The 14448-nt window shown below is 45.2% G+C and overlaps 1 protein-coding gene across 2 annotated transcripts in view; it reads left to right on the top strand.

Annotated features, from left to right (window-relative positions):
- Positions 1-14448, top strand: part of LOC121550008 (plexin domain-containing protein 2) — a 172478-nt gene that overhangs the window by 98427 nt on the left and 59603 nt on the right. For both annotated transcript variants that reach the window (XM_041862061.2, XM_041862062.2), the window contains exons 5-7: positions 6822-6944; positions 9218-9336; positions 10667-10766. In XM_041862061.2, coding sequence (XP_041717995.1) covers positions 6822-6944; positions 9218-9336; positions 10667-10766 — 342 coding nt within the window. The remainder of the gene's footprint in view (positions 1-6821; positions 6945-9217; positions 9337-10666; positions 10767-14448) is intronic.

The raw sequence follows: 14448 nt of genomic DNA, 5'->3' as shown, positions 1-14448 counted from the left end.
CCAGTGTCCTGTGTGAATTTAAGTATGCTCTCTCTAATTCTCTCGTTCTCTCTTTCTCTCTGAGAACCTGAGCCCTAGGACCATACGTCAGGACTACCGGGCATGCTGACACCTTGCTGTCCCCAGTCCGCCTGGCCTTGCTGCTATTCCAGTTTCAACTGTTCTGCCTGCGGTTACGAAACCCCTACCTGTCCCAGACCTGCTGTTTTCAACTCTTAATGATCGGCTGAAAAGCCAACTGAGAGACCTGAGCCCTAGGACCATACGTCGGGACTACCGGCCGTGGTGACTCCTTGCTGTCCCCAGTCCGCCTGGCCTTGCTGCTATTCCAGTTTCAACTGTTCTGCCTGCGGTTATGGAACCCCTACCTGTCCCAGACCTGCTGTTTTCAACTCTTAATGATCGGCTATGAAAAGCCAACTGAGATTTATTCCTGATTATTATTTGACCATGCTTGTCACTTATGAACATTTTTGAACATCTTGGCATGGTTCTGTTATAATCTCCACCCGGCACAGCCAGAAGAGGACTGGCCACCCCTCATAGCCTGGTTCCTCTCTAGGTTTCTTCCTAGGTTTTGGCCTTTCTAGGGAGTTTTTCCTAGCCACCGTGCTTCTACACCTGCATTACTAGCTGTTTGGGGTTTTAGGCTGGGTTTCTGTACAGCACTTCGAGATATTAGCTGATGTAAGAAGGGCTATATAAAATAAAATTGATTGATTCAGTTATCCAAAAATACTGATACAAGGCACTGTGAAATGATGGATGAGGATTTGAGGGAGCATCTTATAAAATAAATAAATTAGTGCGTGTTCTTTTCACTTTATTTTGACAAGTCGACAGACATGATCGACACATCTCAGTTGTGCATTTTCATCAGAATGGTGTTTGAAGATATGACTGCCAAAGAGTAACTGCTTAAAATCATATCGTTGAAAGGAAAAACTCGAGGGGAGGACATGTTTGTGGCATTCAAGGACTTTATTAATAGCACTCAGTTACCCATTTACAAACTTGTGTCCATAACTACAGATGGAGCACCAGCCATGACTGGCCGCATCAATGGGTTTATTGCCCTTTGCAAAAGTCATTTCTTCAATGATCACTGCATAATCCATCAACAGGCCTTGTGTGGTAAGATGCTGAATATGAAAGATGTCATGGATATCGTGCTCAGAATCGTGAATTCGATTCGGGCCAGAAATCTGCAGGTCTCAACTGGAATAAAGTGAAGCTGAACACACAGACCTCTTGCAACACACGGATGTAAGGTGGCTTAGTAGAGGTCAATTCCTGCAGAGATTTAGGGATCTGTTATTTGAAATCAATTAGTTTCTGGCCTCAAAAGATGCCGAATATGAGCAGTTGGAAGACAAAGTGTGGCTGTTAGATTTCGCTTTTTTGACTGACGACGTAACTGTCCAGCTAAATGAGCTACAAGGGAAATACAAAAATATTGTTGAAATGATTAGCTCTGTGACCGCTTCTAAACTGCTGTCCTCACAATTGCAGCAACATGAACTGAGGAATTTCAAAAATATGATGTCAGAGCTCAAAAGTCAGGGAAAAGCCCCTGCACTTTGTGACTGTGATCGATATGTTGAACAGGTGAACAACATTATCGCAGACTTTGACCGACGCTTTCAAGACTTTGTGATCCTGGAACCTGTGGTAACATTTGTGTGCTTTCCGTTTGGTGTGGAAGTTGATGTTGACGAAATTGCGACAAAAATTGCATCATTGTTTCACGTGGAGACATCAGCTGTCGAGAGTGAAATTTTGACTCTGCAAAGCGACCTCCAGGTTGGAAAAAGTAGATCCTATGTAACTAAAGTCTGGTCACCCCTGATTTCGGGAATAGGGTGTCATTTGAGACATAGCCAGAGTGGTGATATGTGATCTGATCCCTCTGTCAGAGAGAGCCAAGGTAGAAATGCAGCTGTGTGATGTCTTTACTAGGCCAGCACCCCTGAAAAACCAGCACACATGGACACACATTTCACCCTCAATGCCGGATTCCTCTGTACACGCGTATCGGGTTTGTCGTATCTGTTTTTCTCCAGGCACACTTTGGTTAAAGACTTTGTTTCAGGGGGATGCCACAGGGCTGATGTAGAAGCTCGCCACAGAAGCCCCCAGAGGAGTGTGTGGGATGCAGTGGAATAACAAGGCAGCCAGTAAACACACACACACTCTCAAACAGTAAACACACACACTCAAATCCTCTTCCACTCACACACACTTGCACACTAACAGGCACACAGAGGAAGGAGAGAGCGACACAGAGGAAGCAGAGAGACACAAGGTGGTCACTCGGTATGGACCCACTGGGCACAGACATCAATTCAACGTCTATTCCACGTTGGTTCGGCGTAACTTCATTGAAATGACGTGGAAACAACGTTGATTCAACCAGTATGTGCCCAGTGGTGAGACAGTAGTGAGACCAGTTGTTTCTCCTCTCTTCCTGTCTGCCTATGCTACCAGAGGCCTTCTCTATGCGTGTCATAAGCCCCTGTCATTATTGTTACCCAGTCACAATGAGGGCAGCCACTCTCCTAATTGAAGAGGTGGTTTTCTCTGCCGCTGTTTGGAGATAAGATAAGGTAATGGCCAGATACGCGGCAGATGCTTGAGGCAGACATATGTGTGTGTGTGTGCGTACGTACGTGTGTGCATGTGTTCCTTCTATCCTGGCTGCTCGCTACTCCAGACAGCTGTTTTAAACTCTGAAATCTCTCCAGAACTAAACATAAGCTCAGTATGGAGAAACAACTGGGTTGTTTGGACAGAATGTCCAATAAAGTAGAGTGGCTGGTCAAGAGATTCTGGTAATGCTTCATATATTCCTCCGGTATATACAGAACAGTACTCCCTGATACCAGAACATATAAATAGGTCTGAAAATGGAACAATCTCTCATTGTTTCACCTCTCCCCCCTCTCTTACCCCTTCTCTCTATCTGGCATTGTCTCTGTGGCTCTCCATCTCTCTCTTACTCTCTCTTTCTCTCTTGTTCTTTCTCTCTCTCTCCCTCTATCCCGCTTTCTCCCCCTCTCTCTCTGTCTTCCCCCTCTCCATCTCTCACACTCCCTCTTTATCTCTTTTTCATTCGGCTACCAATTGTCCTGGCTGAATCATTCCTCTTCTACTGTCCAGTCCCCCTCCTTAAAGGGATGGCCGTAATGAATTTGACTGCCAGGTAGCCTAGTGATTAGAGTGTTGGGTCCCTGAGCCAGCAAGGTTGAAAAATCTGCTGTTCTGCCCTTGAGCAAGGCAGTTATCCCCACAACAACTGCTCCCTGGGCGCCGATGATGTCGATCAAAGCAGCCCGCCTGCACCTCTCTGATTCAGAGAGGTTGGGTTAAATTCAGAAGACATATTTCAGTTGAATACATTCAGTTGCGCAACTGACTAGGTATTCCGCTTCCCTATTGAATGGCTCTCTCTCTCTCTGGGTGTTTGTTCTTAAGTGTATTGAGAGACTGACTGATTTCCTCCAGGCTGTCAGATGGCTGTTTTTGTGTTTGCAATAGATTGTTAGAAAAGTCTCTCTCATTTACCCAGAGAAGCAGGCACAGAGCCAAAAGTCTCCCAACAGCTTGCATTTAACATAGAGGCGTGTGTGTACGTGCGTGTGTGTGTGTGTTTGTGTGTGTCCCTGATGGTTTTTGTGTGGCTATGATGTAGGCCTGCACTTTACTTCTTAGTCTGGGCCCCTCTGTGCTGTTTCAAGATAGAATAAAATACAATAAATAAAAATGAATGGTGGGGGAAACAAGGTGTGGCGTAGAAAAGGAAAGTTAGATAAGGTACATATTTAGGCCGCTGTTGGGTAAACACTAGAGCTGATGGAATGCAATGATTGAGTGTCAAACTCCCCAGTGTGTTGTGTGAGAGAGAGAGAGAGAGAGAGAGGAGAGAGAGAGAGAGAGAGAGAGAGAGAGAGAGAGAGAGAGAGAGAGAGAGAGAGAGAGAGAGAGAGAGAGAGAGAGAGAGAGAGAGAGAGATAAAGAGAAAGAGAAAGAGAAAGAGAGAGAGAGAGAGAGAGAAAGCAATCATTCAAGAGCAGTTAGATGAAAGGATAAGGCTAGGTAGGCCACCATAGCCCCCCTCCCCTCCCCTCTCAATCTCCTCTCTCTCCTCTCCTTGAATGTCTGGCTCTCTCTCTCACCCCACCCTCACCCATGTTTACATAGTAGACCCACAGGTATGCCAACTGGAGGCAAACACTGGCCAGGTAGACTCAACTTCCCTTCCTCCCCTTCTCCTTCTATCCCCCCTTCCTCCCTTCTTCCATGGACAGGTAGAATCAACTCCTCTTCCTCCTCCCCTCCTCCTTCTATCCTCCTGTTCTCCCAAATTTCCACAGCTCTGAGCTCTGCTGACTGCACTGGATGGGGGCACACACACATACACACACAGGTCCTTAAGGACAGGATTGATTCCTCACTGGGAGGGGCCGTGCTCTTGTCCTCTGTCGGGATGTGTTTTTTATACAGCCCATCTGCTGTTGGTGAAGACATATGATGACACAAAATGGCGGCAAATTGACTGCAGCTACGTGTGACCTTTCAAGAATGCTGTTTTGCTATTTTTTGCAGTTTTTCTCAGTGATTTTTACTGTCAACTTTTCAGTCTCAAATCTATTTTCAAATTTTTACCCCCCTGATTTCCTTATTTTGTAGTGATTGATGGCATTAGTGTTCTATGAAGGCATACAAGGCAAGAAGGAAAGGGAAGATGAGGACATGCAGCCATTTAGATTTTATTTAATACATTTTCACAGCCGCTGGCTTTGCTATACTTCTCTGTCACAAAATAAATAAAGGTTGTTTGTTTCTGGCATCATCAATGTTAATGTACCCCTCTATGTAAATAATATTTCCTTAAGACGAATAGCCAGTACCTTTTGTTTCACAGGGGTACATTAATAACAATGGCAACTGGCTGATAAGCAGTAAATGATGCAGGTCTACTTTGCATTGATTGAGTATGGTGAGGTATGCCTCTTCATTAGCAGCAAATGGTGTGTTAACTCTAACACAGTGGAAGTCTCAACCAATTGTTCACCCGTTTTGGAATACCTGACGGTCAAATGCCGACCCTTCTACCTTCCGAGAGAGTTTTCAGCTGTTATCGTGACTGCTGTATATATTCCACCTCAAGACAAGAAAAACAACAAGCTGGCACGTAACGAACTGTACGAGGCTATAAACAAGCAGGAAACCATGCACCCGGAGGCTGCTTTTCTCATTCTGCATCATTAAGACACGTAATGCCCAAATTCCATCAACATGTCTCCATCGCCACTAGGGGCAATAAAGACCACTGTTAGTTTACCCACAAGCAAGCATACAAGGACCTCCATCGTCCCCCCTTCGGCAAATCAGATCATGACACTATACTCCTGTTACCTGTCAACAAGCAGAAGCTCAAACAGGAAGTACCCGTGACGTGTTCCATAGACAAATGGTCCTCCGAATCGGAGGCAATGCTAAAAGACTGCTTTGCAAGCGCTGACTGGAATATGTTTCAGGACTCCGCCAATAGCATCGACGACTTAACAACCTCCGTCACCGGCTTCATTAGGAAATGCAACGTTGACGGTTCGCTGCTTCCCCAATCAAAAGCCTTGGATTAACACAGAGGTTGGCGCTAAGCTAAAGGACAGGGCTACCGTACACAGGGCTATCGCAGCCAACCCTGAGGCTACAGCCGAGGACACGAACAAGTACAAGAAGTCCTGCTACAACAACTGCAGAGCCGTCAAACAAGCAAAAGGACAATATAGGAACAAGGTGGAATCCTTTTACACAGGCTCCGATGCCCGCCGCATGTAGCAGGGGTTACATTACGGATTACAAAGGAAGACCCAGCCGTGATCCGCCCAACGATGCCTCTCTACCAGACGAACTCAATGCATTTTATGCATGTTTTGACAAAAACAATACAGAGCTGTGCATGAGGGCCCCCGCCGACCCAGAGGACAACATCACCCCCGCCACGCTGACCCTCAACACCGGGGCCCCACAGGGGTGTGTGCTTAGTCCCTTCCTGTACTCCCTATTCACCCACGACTGCGTGGCCACACACGACTCCATCATCAAGTTTGCTGACACCACGACGGTGGTAGGCCTGATCACTGGCGACGATGAGACAGCCTACAGGGAGGAGGACAGTGACATGGCAGTGTGGTGCCGGAACAACAACCTCTCCCTCAATGTCAGTAAGACCAAGGAGCTGATCGTGGACTACAGAAAACGGGGAAAAGGGGATCTACATCAATGGGGCTGTAGTGTAGCGGGTCGAGAGCTTCAAGTTCCTCAATGTCCATATCACTGAGGAATTATAATTGTCCCCACACACGCACAGTGTCGTGAAGAAGGCGGAACAGTGCCTCGTCTCCCTCAGGAGGTTGAAAATATTTGGCATGGGACCTCAAAAAGTGTGCTTATATTTGTCCTATTTCACGTGTGAATTGGAAATGTGTTTTTGCCATATCCCAACTCTCCCTGAGACACCCGTGGAGAGTGGGGTCACGACCAGGGTCTGCCATTATCAACGGCAACCCTGGAGCAATTAGGGTTATGTGCCTTGCTCAATTCGAACTGGTGACCTTTTGGTTACTGGGCCAACGTCTAACCGCTAGACTAACTGCTAGTGTGTGTGCGTGTGTGCGTCTGGTTTGAGTGTCAGGCAGAGAAGGAAGCGTCCCCTGGGAACATGACATGACATGACATTGACATGCTGATTGTTGTGTTGTGGTGACTGTTGTATTTAATTAGTCATATCTGCTGTATGTTTCTCCCTCTCTCAGGGTTCATCTACACAGGGGACGTGGTCCACAGGATGCTGACGGCCACCCAGTACATCGCCCCCCTCATGGCCAACTTTGACCCTAGTGTCTCCAGGAACTCAACCGTCATCTACTTCGACAATGGTACATGGCATTCAATGTATTTTCTCTATGTCTTTCTTCATATTGTAGCAACCACAGCTACAAAATCCCACTTCTGACACCAATAGAGAAAATATATGGTGTAGACAGATGCAAACCTGAAACCATATGACTCTCAAAGACAAGCTAGCACAGTACGAATTGTGCTAGCTTGTCTACCGGGTGGCCCAAAAACATGATATATCTTAGCCACACCCCTACTAAGCCACGCCTCCACTCCAGGGTTCCTCCAGGAACCCCTCAATTAACCAAAGGTGCAAATATGAACCAGTGACTAGCAATGGTTCCTTGAGGAACTTCAGGGGTTCCTTGATGATCTCCAGGGTTCCTCGAGTCACCACTAATTCTAAGAGTGTAAGCAGTTGCATAGATGTGTTTTCAAACTTTTCAAACCTTTCAAACCCATGCAGTCATCGTCCCTCTGTCGACTAGTACACTCTTTTCCCAGTGTGTCGAAAAAAGATTTGTTTTACCTAGCTGTCTGCAGCATATACTGTAAGCCATTTAGTGAAGGGAGCCCCAGATAGCTTGGCTGGTTTCCCTCTGAACAAAATGCATTTGAAGTAAGCTCAGGACTTCTACTAGGCTTACCTTATAACGTTAACTGGTGGCGCTTGCACAGCCAGTTGGCAACTAAAGAGTAGCCACTTCACTCTCCTCTACTTTCCCTCCTCCCATCTTCCTATACCTCTCTCTACCTTTATACCGCTTCACTTTACCCTCAATTGCTCCATCTCTGCCTCCCCATCCAAAACGTAGTCAAAGGAGAGTAGCGTTACATTCCCAGCCCCCTGTACACAGCCAGGAGCCCTTCTCAATTAGATAGAGCATTCAGACCAGACAGGGTGTGCCTTGGTCAAAAGGAGTGCACTATATAGGAAATAGGGTGCCATTTGGGATGCAGTTACTGTCACAGACATATCCTGCCCCTGTCCTCTCTACATCCAGCATACAGCTCTATGCCCTGGTCAGGCCATTGAGAATCCTGCAGCATCAGCCCCATGCAGAAGCCTTCTGGAGGCCAGATGTGGATTATTATGGGGTTTCCTGTAGCACTAGACTCCAGTACTCCTAGCTGTCAGCAGAGAAACTAAATCTCCACTTTACTTTGGATGGAGAGAGGGGCTCTGGCTGTGTGAAGGAAAAATTGATTGCTTGTGTTAACAAACCTTTATTGCTCTGGCTCTCTGCCAAATGACTGGCTGGTTGCACAGGAGAACGAAGGCATCATTTTCACGTCCAAAGGCTCTCAGAAGTCCACACTAAATCAAAACAGCATAGAGATGAACATGAGGCCTGCACTCGGGGGTACCTAGTACAGTACAGTGCCATGAGTTCCATGTGAGCTTCGTCCTGGTTGTTCAAAAATACTTTAAAGCAGCCTGTTATATCGTTTTGTTTATTGGAATACACTAGGCCTACATGTATCTTTATAATAAAAAAAGGTTTAACTGATCTCCCTGTAGAGTCTATGGTAACAGGGAAGACACATGTCGCAACTCATTTTGGCTACCCTGGGTGCCTCAGGCAATGTTAGAAACTTAAGGAGCCTTCCCTCCCTTTGGTCTCCCTGATTCTTATCTAACAGATCTCTATGTAGTTCTATGTGGTTCGGAAAGGTTCTTAGTCTGGTTCTATGTGGTCCTGTGTGTTTCTAAGGGGTTCTGTGTGGCGCTGTGTGGTTCTATGTGGTTTTATGTGGTTCTGTGTGGCCCTGTGTGGTTCTATGTGGTTCAGTGTGGTTCTATGTAGCCCTGTGTAGTTCTGTATGGTCCTCTGTGGTTCTACATCAGGAGCACTCAAGTACTATTTGAGACGGTCCGGGCGCACAAATTTCCAAGGTTCAGATGGATAATGTAATTTATCGGCGTAGTAACAAACCCCCACCTCACAACCCATGTGACCCCAAACTGTTCACACCCCTCTTGTTGGCGGGGATAAAATTTTGCAGTTTTAAAGCTAATTTCCCACAATTCTACACACTTTGCTTGGGGCAGAGACTTTTTTTTCTCTTTTAAAGCTAATTTCCTGCAATTCTATTCATTCTTCCATGTCTTATGTGTGTTTATATGATACCAGAGGTCGAAGCCCGACCAAGTTGTTTTATTGTTTTGGGGAGGGGGGACCTGCGGATCCGGTCCGCGGTCCGCCAGTTGAGTATGGAGGTTCTACATGGTTCTATGTGGTCCTGTGTGGTTGTCTATAGCTGTGACCGTGTCCCTCTCTCTCTGTCTCTCTCTCTCTTTCTCTTTCAGGCACTGCTCTGGTGGTCCAGTGGGATCATGTCCACCTGCAGGACAACTACAACCTGGGCAGCTTCACCTTCCAGGCCACACTGCACAGAGACGGCAGGATCGTATTTGCCTACAAAGAGGTCAGTCTCTCTCGCTCTGTTCCTCTCTAGGCTATATCTCCCCCTCGCTTTCTCTATTTCTGCTCCTCTCTCTCTTTCCCTCTCTCACTCTCTTTTTCACTCTGACTGCAAATCTCTCTGTTTAACTCCCATAGGGATGTAGGAGTGAGATGGCGTCACACCTAGCTCGTGAGAAGTAGGGAATTCTTCACACTCACCCTGCTCTCTCTCTCTCTCTCTCTCTCTCTCTCTCTCTCTCTCTCTCTCTCTCTCTCTCTCTCTCTCTCTCTCTCTCTCCCTCACCCTCACTTCCTCTTGGTGACAGATTATTATTATTTCATTCTCTCCTTGATTGAGTTGATCAATTAAGCTCTGTGCTCTTCAACCTCTGTTTTCACTCAGGGCAAGATGTGACGCTACCGTGACTGACAATTTAATGACCGTCATTATTGATGCTCCCTCTGAAAATATTACTTAATCTTCCCATTCTGCTTCCATATGTTTAATATGGTTAATAACAGTCTAACTCGTGTCGCAAGTTTTGGATCACTGCAACATCTCTGCATGTGAGAGAGATTATGTTTACTAGATACTGTGACGGTGCCGATTAAAATGTCAAAATGTGAAGGGGGAGAAAAATTAACTGAATGAAAGAAAGAGTGGAATCAAGAGTGACTTCTCTGTCAGATACATTTATAAATGTGTTAGGCCGCAATTACGGAATCCATTAAATGAAATTATTACATCTATCATACATCGATCATAATCACAAGCCCCAGAAAAGTTATCTTTCAAAATAGGTATTTTTGGAGTTTTTTCTCTCTTCCATTTCAATCAGGGAGTACTTCTCTTTAACGCCACTCTTCCACTCCACTTCACCTCGATGTAAAGACAAACCTCACTGCGGCTTTTACTTCACTTACTTACTTATTTATTTCACTTACTTTCGCCACACTATAACTGTCTCTCTCCAAGGATCTCAACATTCTCAAGTTTGAGCCCGCCAGACTTGTTTTGCCGAGTTATTAATTTGCGCCTCCATTTTTATGGATTTCCTAGGAGATTAGTCCATTTTAACAAGCTCTTTGTTCTTGCCAGTAAATGAATTCCCATTGTGTGTAGGCTGCTTCACAAATGGCAACCTATTCCCTATATAGTGCACTACTTTTGACCAGGAATAGATTGTCATTTGGGAAAGATTTACCCCTCCATCAGCATCAGGAACTGTCAGCCCTCTGTCTGGTTTAGCTCTGTTTGGGTCTGTTTGGGTCCTACTCCCAGCAGGCTCAGTCAGATGGACATTCATCACCAGCCACCACACCTGTCTATCTCCCTCCTCTCTCTCTTCCAGATCCCCATCGAGGTGGCCCACATCAGCTCCGTCAATCACCCGGTGAAGGTGGGCCTCTCCGATGCCTTTGTGGTGGTCCACAGGATCCAGCAGATTCCCAGTAAGTCACGATGATGCAGAGAGTGCACTGCGTCACTGCACACAGATACACACACACACACACAATGACTCCCTGCGTCACAACACACCAGTAGTGGCCGGTGTCACTTTGGATTGGAGGACAGGGTCATTGTAATGACTGGAATGGAATAAATGGAACGGTACCAAACACATGAATTCCATTCCAGCGATTACTATGAGCCGTCCTCCCCTCACCATCCTCTCATACACCATCACAAGCAAGTTCAACTTTTGGTATTTTTCTCTTCTCAAGTCTAGCAGTTCAAGCTTTCGCTGCAGCCTCTCCAACAAAGTTTTTAACTCACAGAAAGGGTATGAGTATGGGCACAGTTTCAGATTTGTCTCTTTGCAAGAGGTTCCTTCCAATTTAGGCCAAATAAAGTCAATAGAACGTAGAGCAAAGACGAGAAACTCAGAGTATTTTCTTCCACTGCTAGACACCCTCAGGAGCTTTAAATTCAAGTCTGCGAAAATAATGAGTTATCAAAAACGATGTATTCATTCGTTTAATTGCGTGTGTTGATGATTTGTTCATAGGACTTGGCGTTTGAAGAATCTATTTTTTCCACTTAACGTTTTATAGCTAGTTATTTATCCAACAATTTCATTTTTTTTGGGGGTGACTTTAAGAAAAAACACATGAATTTCACATGTGAAGTTAATGTGATAACACGTGAGCACGCAAAACTATGATCTCGTTAAATACATTTGACAACATGTAATACCATGAAACTACACATGACAACATTTGAAAGTTTTCCACATGTAAAAATGCAATTCCACATGTGAGAGTTAGATTTTCACAAGTGTGGTTTTTCATAAAGGTCACCCTATTCCCTACATAGTCCACTACATTTTACCAGAGCCCTATGGGCACTACATAGGGAATAGGGTGCCATTTGGGACATAGCCTAGAAGAAAGGGTTTAGGTGTTGTTATAAGGGGGAATTCAAACCTGCTGCTCAGCTGCACTGTGAGTGTTGAGTTTCCGTGGTTGTTGATTCTCTCTACTTCTCTGAAGACTGTGGGAGTAGGGGTGCTCTGGTTACAGTAGCTACAGTAGCTCTCCCATAACACTCTTGTTGACACTATTGAGGGTCCTTAGGCCTCCAAATAACTTATCTACCGTCTTTGATGCAGCCTCTGTAACATTCAGCTCAGCTGGATGAAAACAGACACCTCGGCTACATCACAAATGACACCCTATAACCTATATAGTGCACTACTTTTGACCAGAGCCCAGTGCACTGTGTAGGGAATAGGGTGCCTCAGCTCTCCTACTGCAGGTAGGGAGGGAGACACAAAGGCCTGTCTGGGGGAGGGAAGGGAGGAGAGAGAGGAATGCAGGGATGAGTGTTAAACATGAAAGATGACACCCAGGACGGTGTGTGTTTAGAACTCCCTCAGGAAGCCCTACTGTTGTAAACTGAAAGACTGCCTGCCTGAAACACTAACATGTTGAGTCAGCTTCCTCACAAACTTTTACTGGGATCACTTCTTTACTTAAGGGACATACAGTGAGGGAAAAAAGTATTTGATCCCCTGCTGATTTTGTAAGTTTGCCCACTGACAAAGAAATGATCAGTCTATCATTTTAATGGTAGGTTTATTTTAACAGTGAGAGGCAGAATAACAACAAAAAAATCCAGAAAAACGCATTTCAAAAATGTTATAAATTGATTTGCATTTTAATGAGGGAAATAAGTATTTGACCCCTCTCAATCAGAAAGATTTCTGCCTTCCAGGTGTCTTTTATACAGGTAACGAGCTGAGATTAGGAGCACACTCTTAAAGGGAGTGCTCCTAATCTCAGCTTGTTACCTGTATAAAAGACACCTGTCCACAGAAGCAATCAATCAATCAGATTCTAAACTCTCCACCATGGCCAAGACCAAAGAGCTCTCCAAGGATGTCAGGGAGAAGATGTACTCCCGAGTGGCGCAGTGGTCTAAGGCACTGCATCGCAGTGCTAGCTGTGCCACTAGAGATCCTGGTTCGAATCTAGGCTCTGTCGTAGCCGGCCGTGACCGGGAGACCCATGGGGCGGTGCACAATTGGCCCAGCGTCGTCCAGAGTAGGGGAGGGAATGGCCGGCAGGGATGTAGATCAGTTGGTAGTGCATGGCGTTTGCAATGCCAGGGTTGTGGGTTTGATTCCCATTAACTGTAAGTCGTTCTGGATAAGAGCGTCTGCTAAATGACTAAAATGTAATGTAATTGTAGACCTACACAAGGCTGGAATGGGCTGCAAGACCATCGCCAAGCAGCTTGGTGAGAAGGTGACAACAGTTGGTGTGATTATTCGCAAATGGAAGAAACAAAAAATAACTGTCAATCTCCCTCGGCCTGGGGCTCCATGAGAGATCTCACCTCGTGGTGTTGCAATGATCAGAACTACACGGGAGGATCTTGTGTCAAGGCAGCTGGGACCATAGCCACCAAGAAAACAATTGGTAACACACTACGCCGTGAAGGACTGAAATCCTGCAGCGCCTGCAAGGTCCCCCTGCTCAAGAAAGCACATATACAGGCCCGTCTGAAGTTTGCCAATGAACATCTGAATGATTCAGAAGTGTTGTGGTCAGATGAGACCAAAATTGAGCTCTTTGGCATCAACTCAACTCGCCGTGTTTGGAGGAGGGGGAATGCTGCCTATGACCCCAAGAACACTGTCAAACATGGAGGTGGAAACATTATGCTTTGGGGGTGTTTTTCTGCTAAGGGGACAGGACAACTTCACCGGATCAAAGGGACGATGGACGGGACCATGTACCGTCAAATCTTGGGTGAGAACCTCCTTCCCTCAGCCAGGGCATTGAAAATGGGTCGTGGATGGGTATTCCAGCATGACAATGACCCAAAACATACGGCCAAGGCAACAAAGGAGTGGCTCACACCACAAACAATCACCCACATGCTCTTAAGGAAATTGTGAATGTCATGGATACATTAGAACTAGTAGATATATGGAGGCTTAAATATACTGATCTAGTGAGATATACATGGCGGAGATTGAATCAAGCTAGTCGTCTTGACTTCTTTCTTATCTCATTCTCGTTGGCACCAAAAGTTTAAAAAAGTGTTGATAGGGGACAGAATGCGGTCGGACCATCATATAATAGGCATATACATTACTCTTACTGAATTTCCACGTCGGCGAGGATATTGGAAATTTAATCAAAGCTTATTGGATGATATTTATTTATAATTAGAACAAAGGAATTTATAACTGACTTTTTCCAACATAACATAGGTACAGCGAATCCCCTTATTGTATGGGACACCTTTAAATGTGCCTTTAGAGGCCATGCAATTCAGTACTCATCTCGAAAACAAAAGCAATTTAGGTCAAAATAGTTTATACTAACAAAGGAAATAGAAAGTCTAACAGAACAGATAGATGGCAATAAAAACTGTAACATAGAGGCTCAGAATAAATTAGAGGAAAAACAAAAAGAAATGGAGAAACTTATTCAAGAAAGATCATGTGTAATATATTATAAAAATGAAGCAAACTGGATGGAATATGGGGAAAAATGCACAAAATTATTTTTTAATCTTCAACATAGGAATGCTACCAAAAATAACTTAATGAAACTGGTTACAATTGACGGAGTCACCCATAATTCACCAAATGATATTTTGAAGGAAGAAACAAAGTAC

The sequence above is a fragment of the Coregonus clupeaformis genome, chromosome 34 (assembly GCF_020615455.1).
Source record: "Coregonus clupeaformis isolate EN_2021a chromosome 34, ASM2061545v1, whole genome shotgun sequence".
Taxonomy (NCBI): Eukaryota; Metazoa; Chordata; class Actinopteri; order Salmoniformes; family Salmonidae; genus Coregonus; species Coregonus clupeaformis.
Note: the sequence above shows the minus strand (reverse complement) of the source record. Positions and strands in the feature narration are given on the sequence as shown.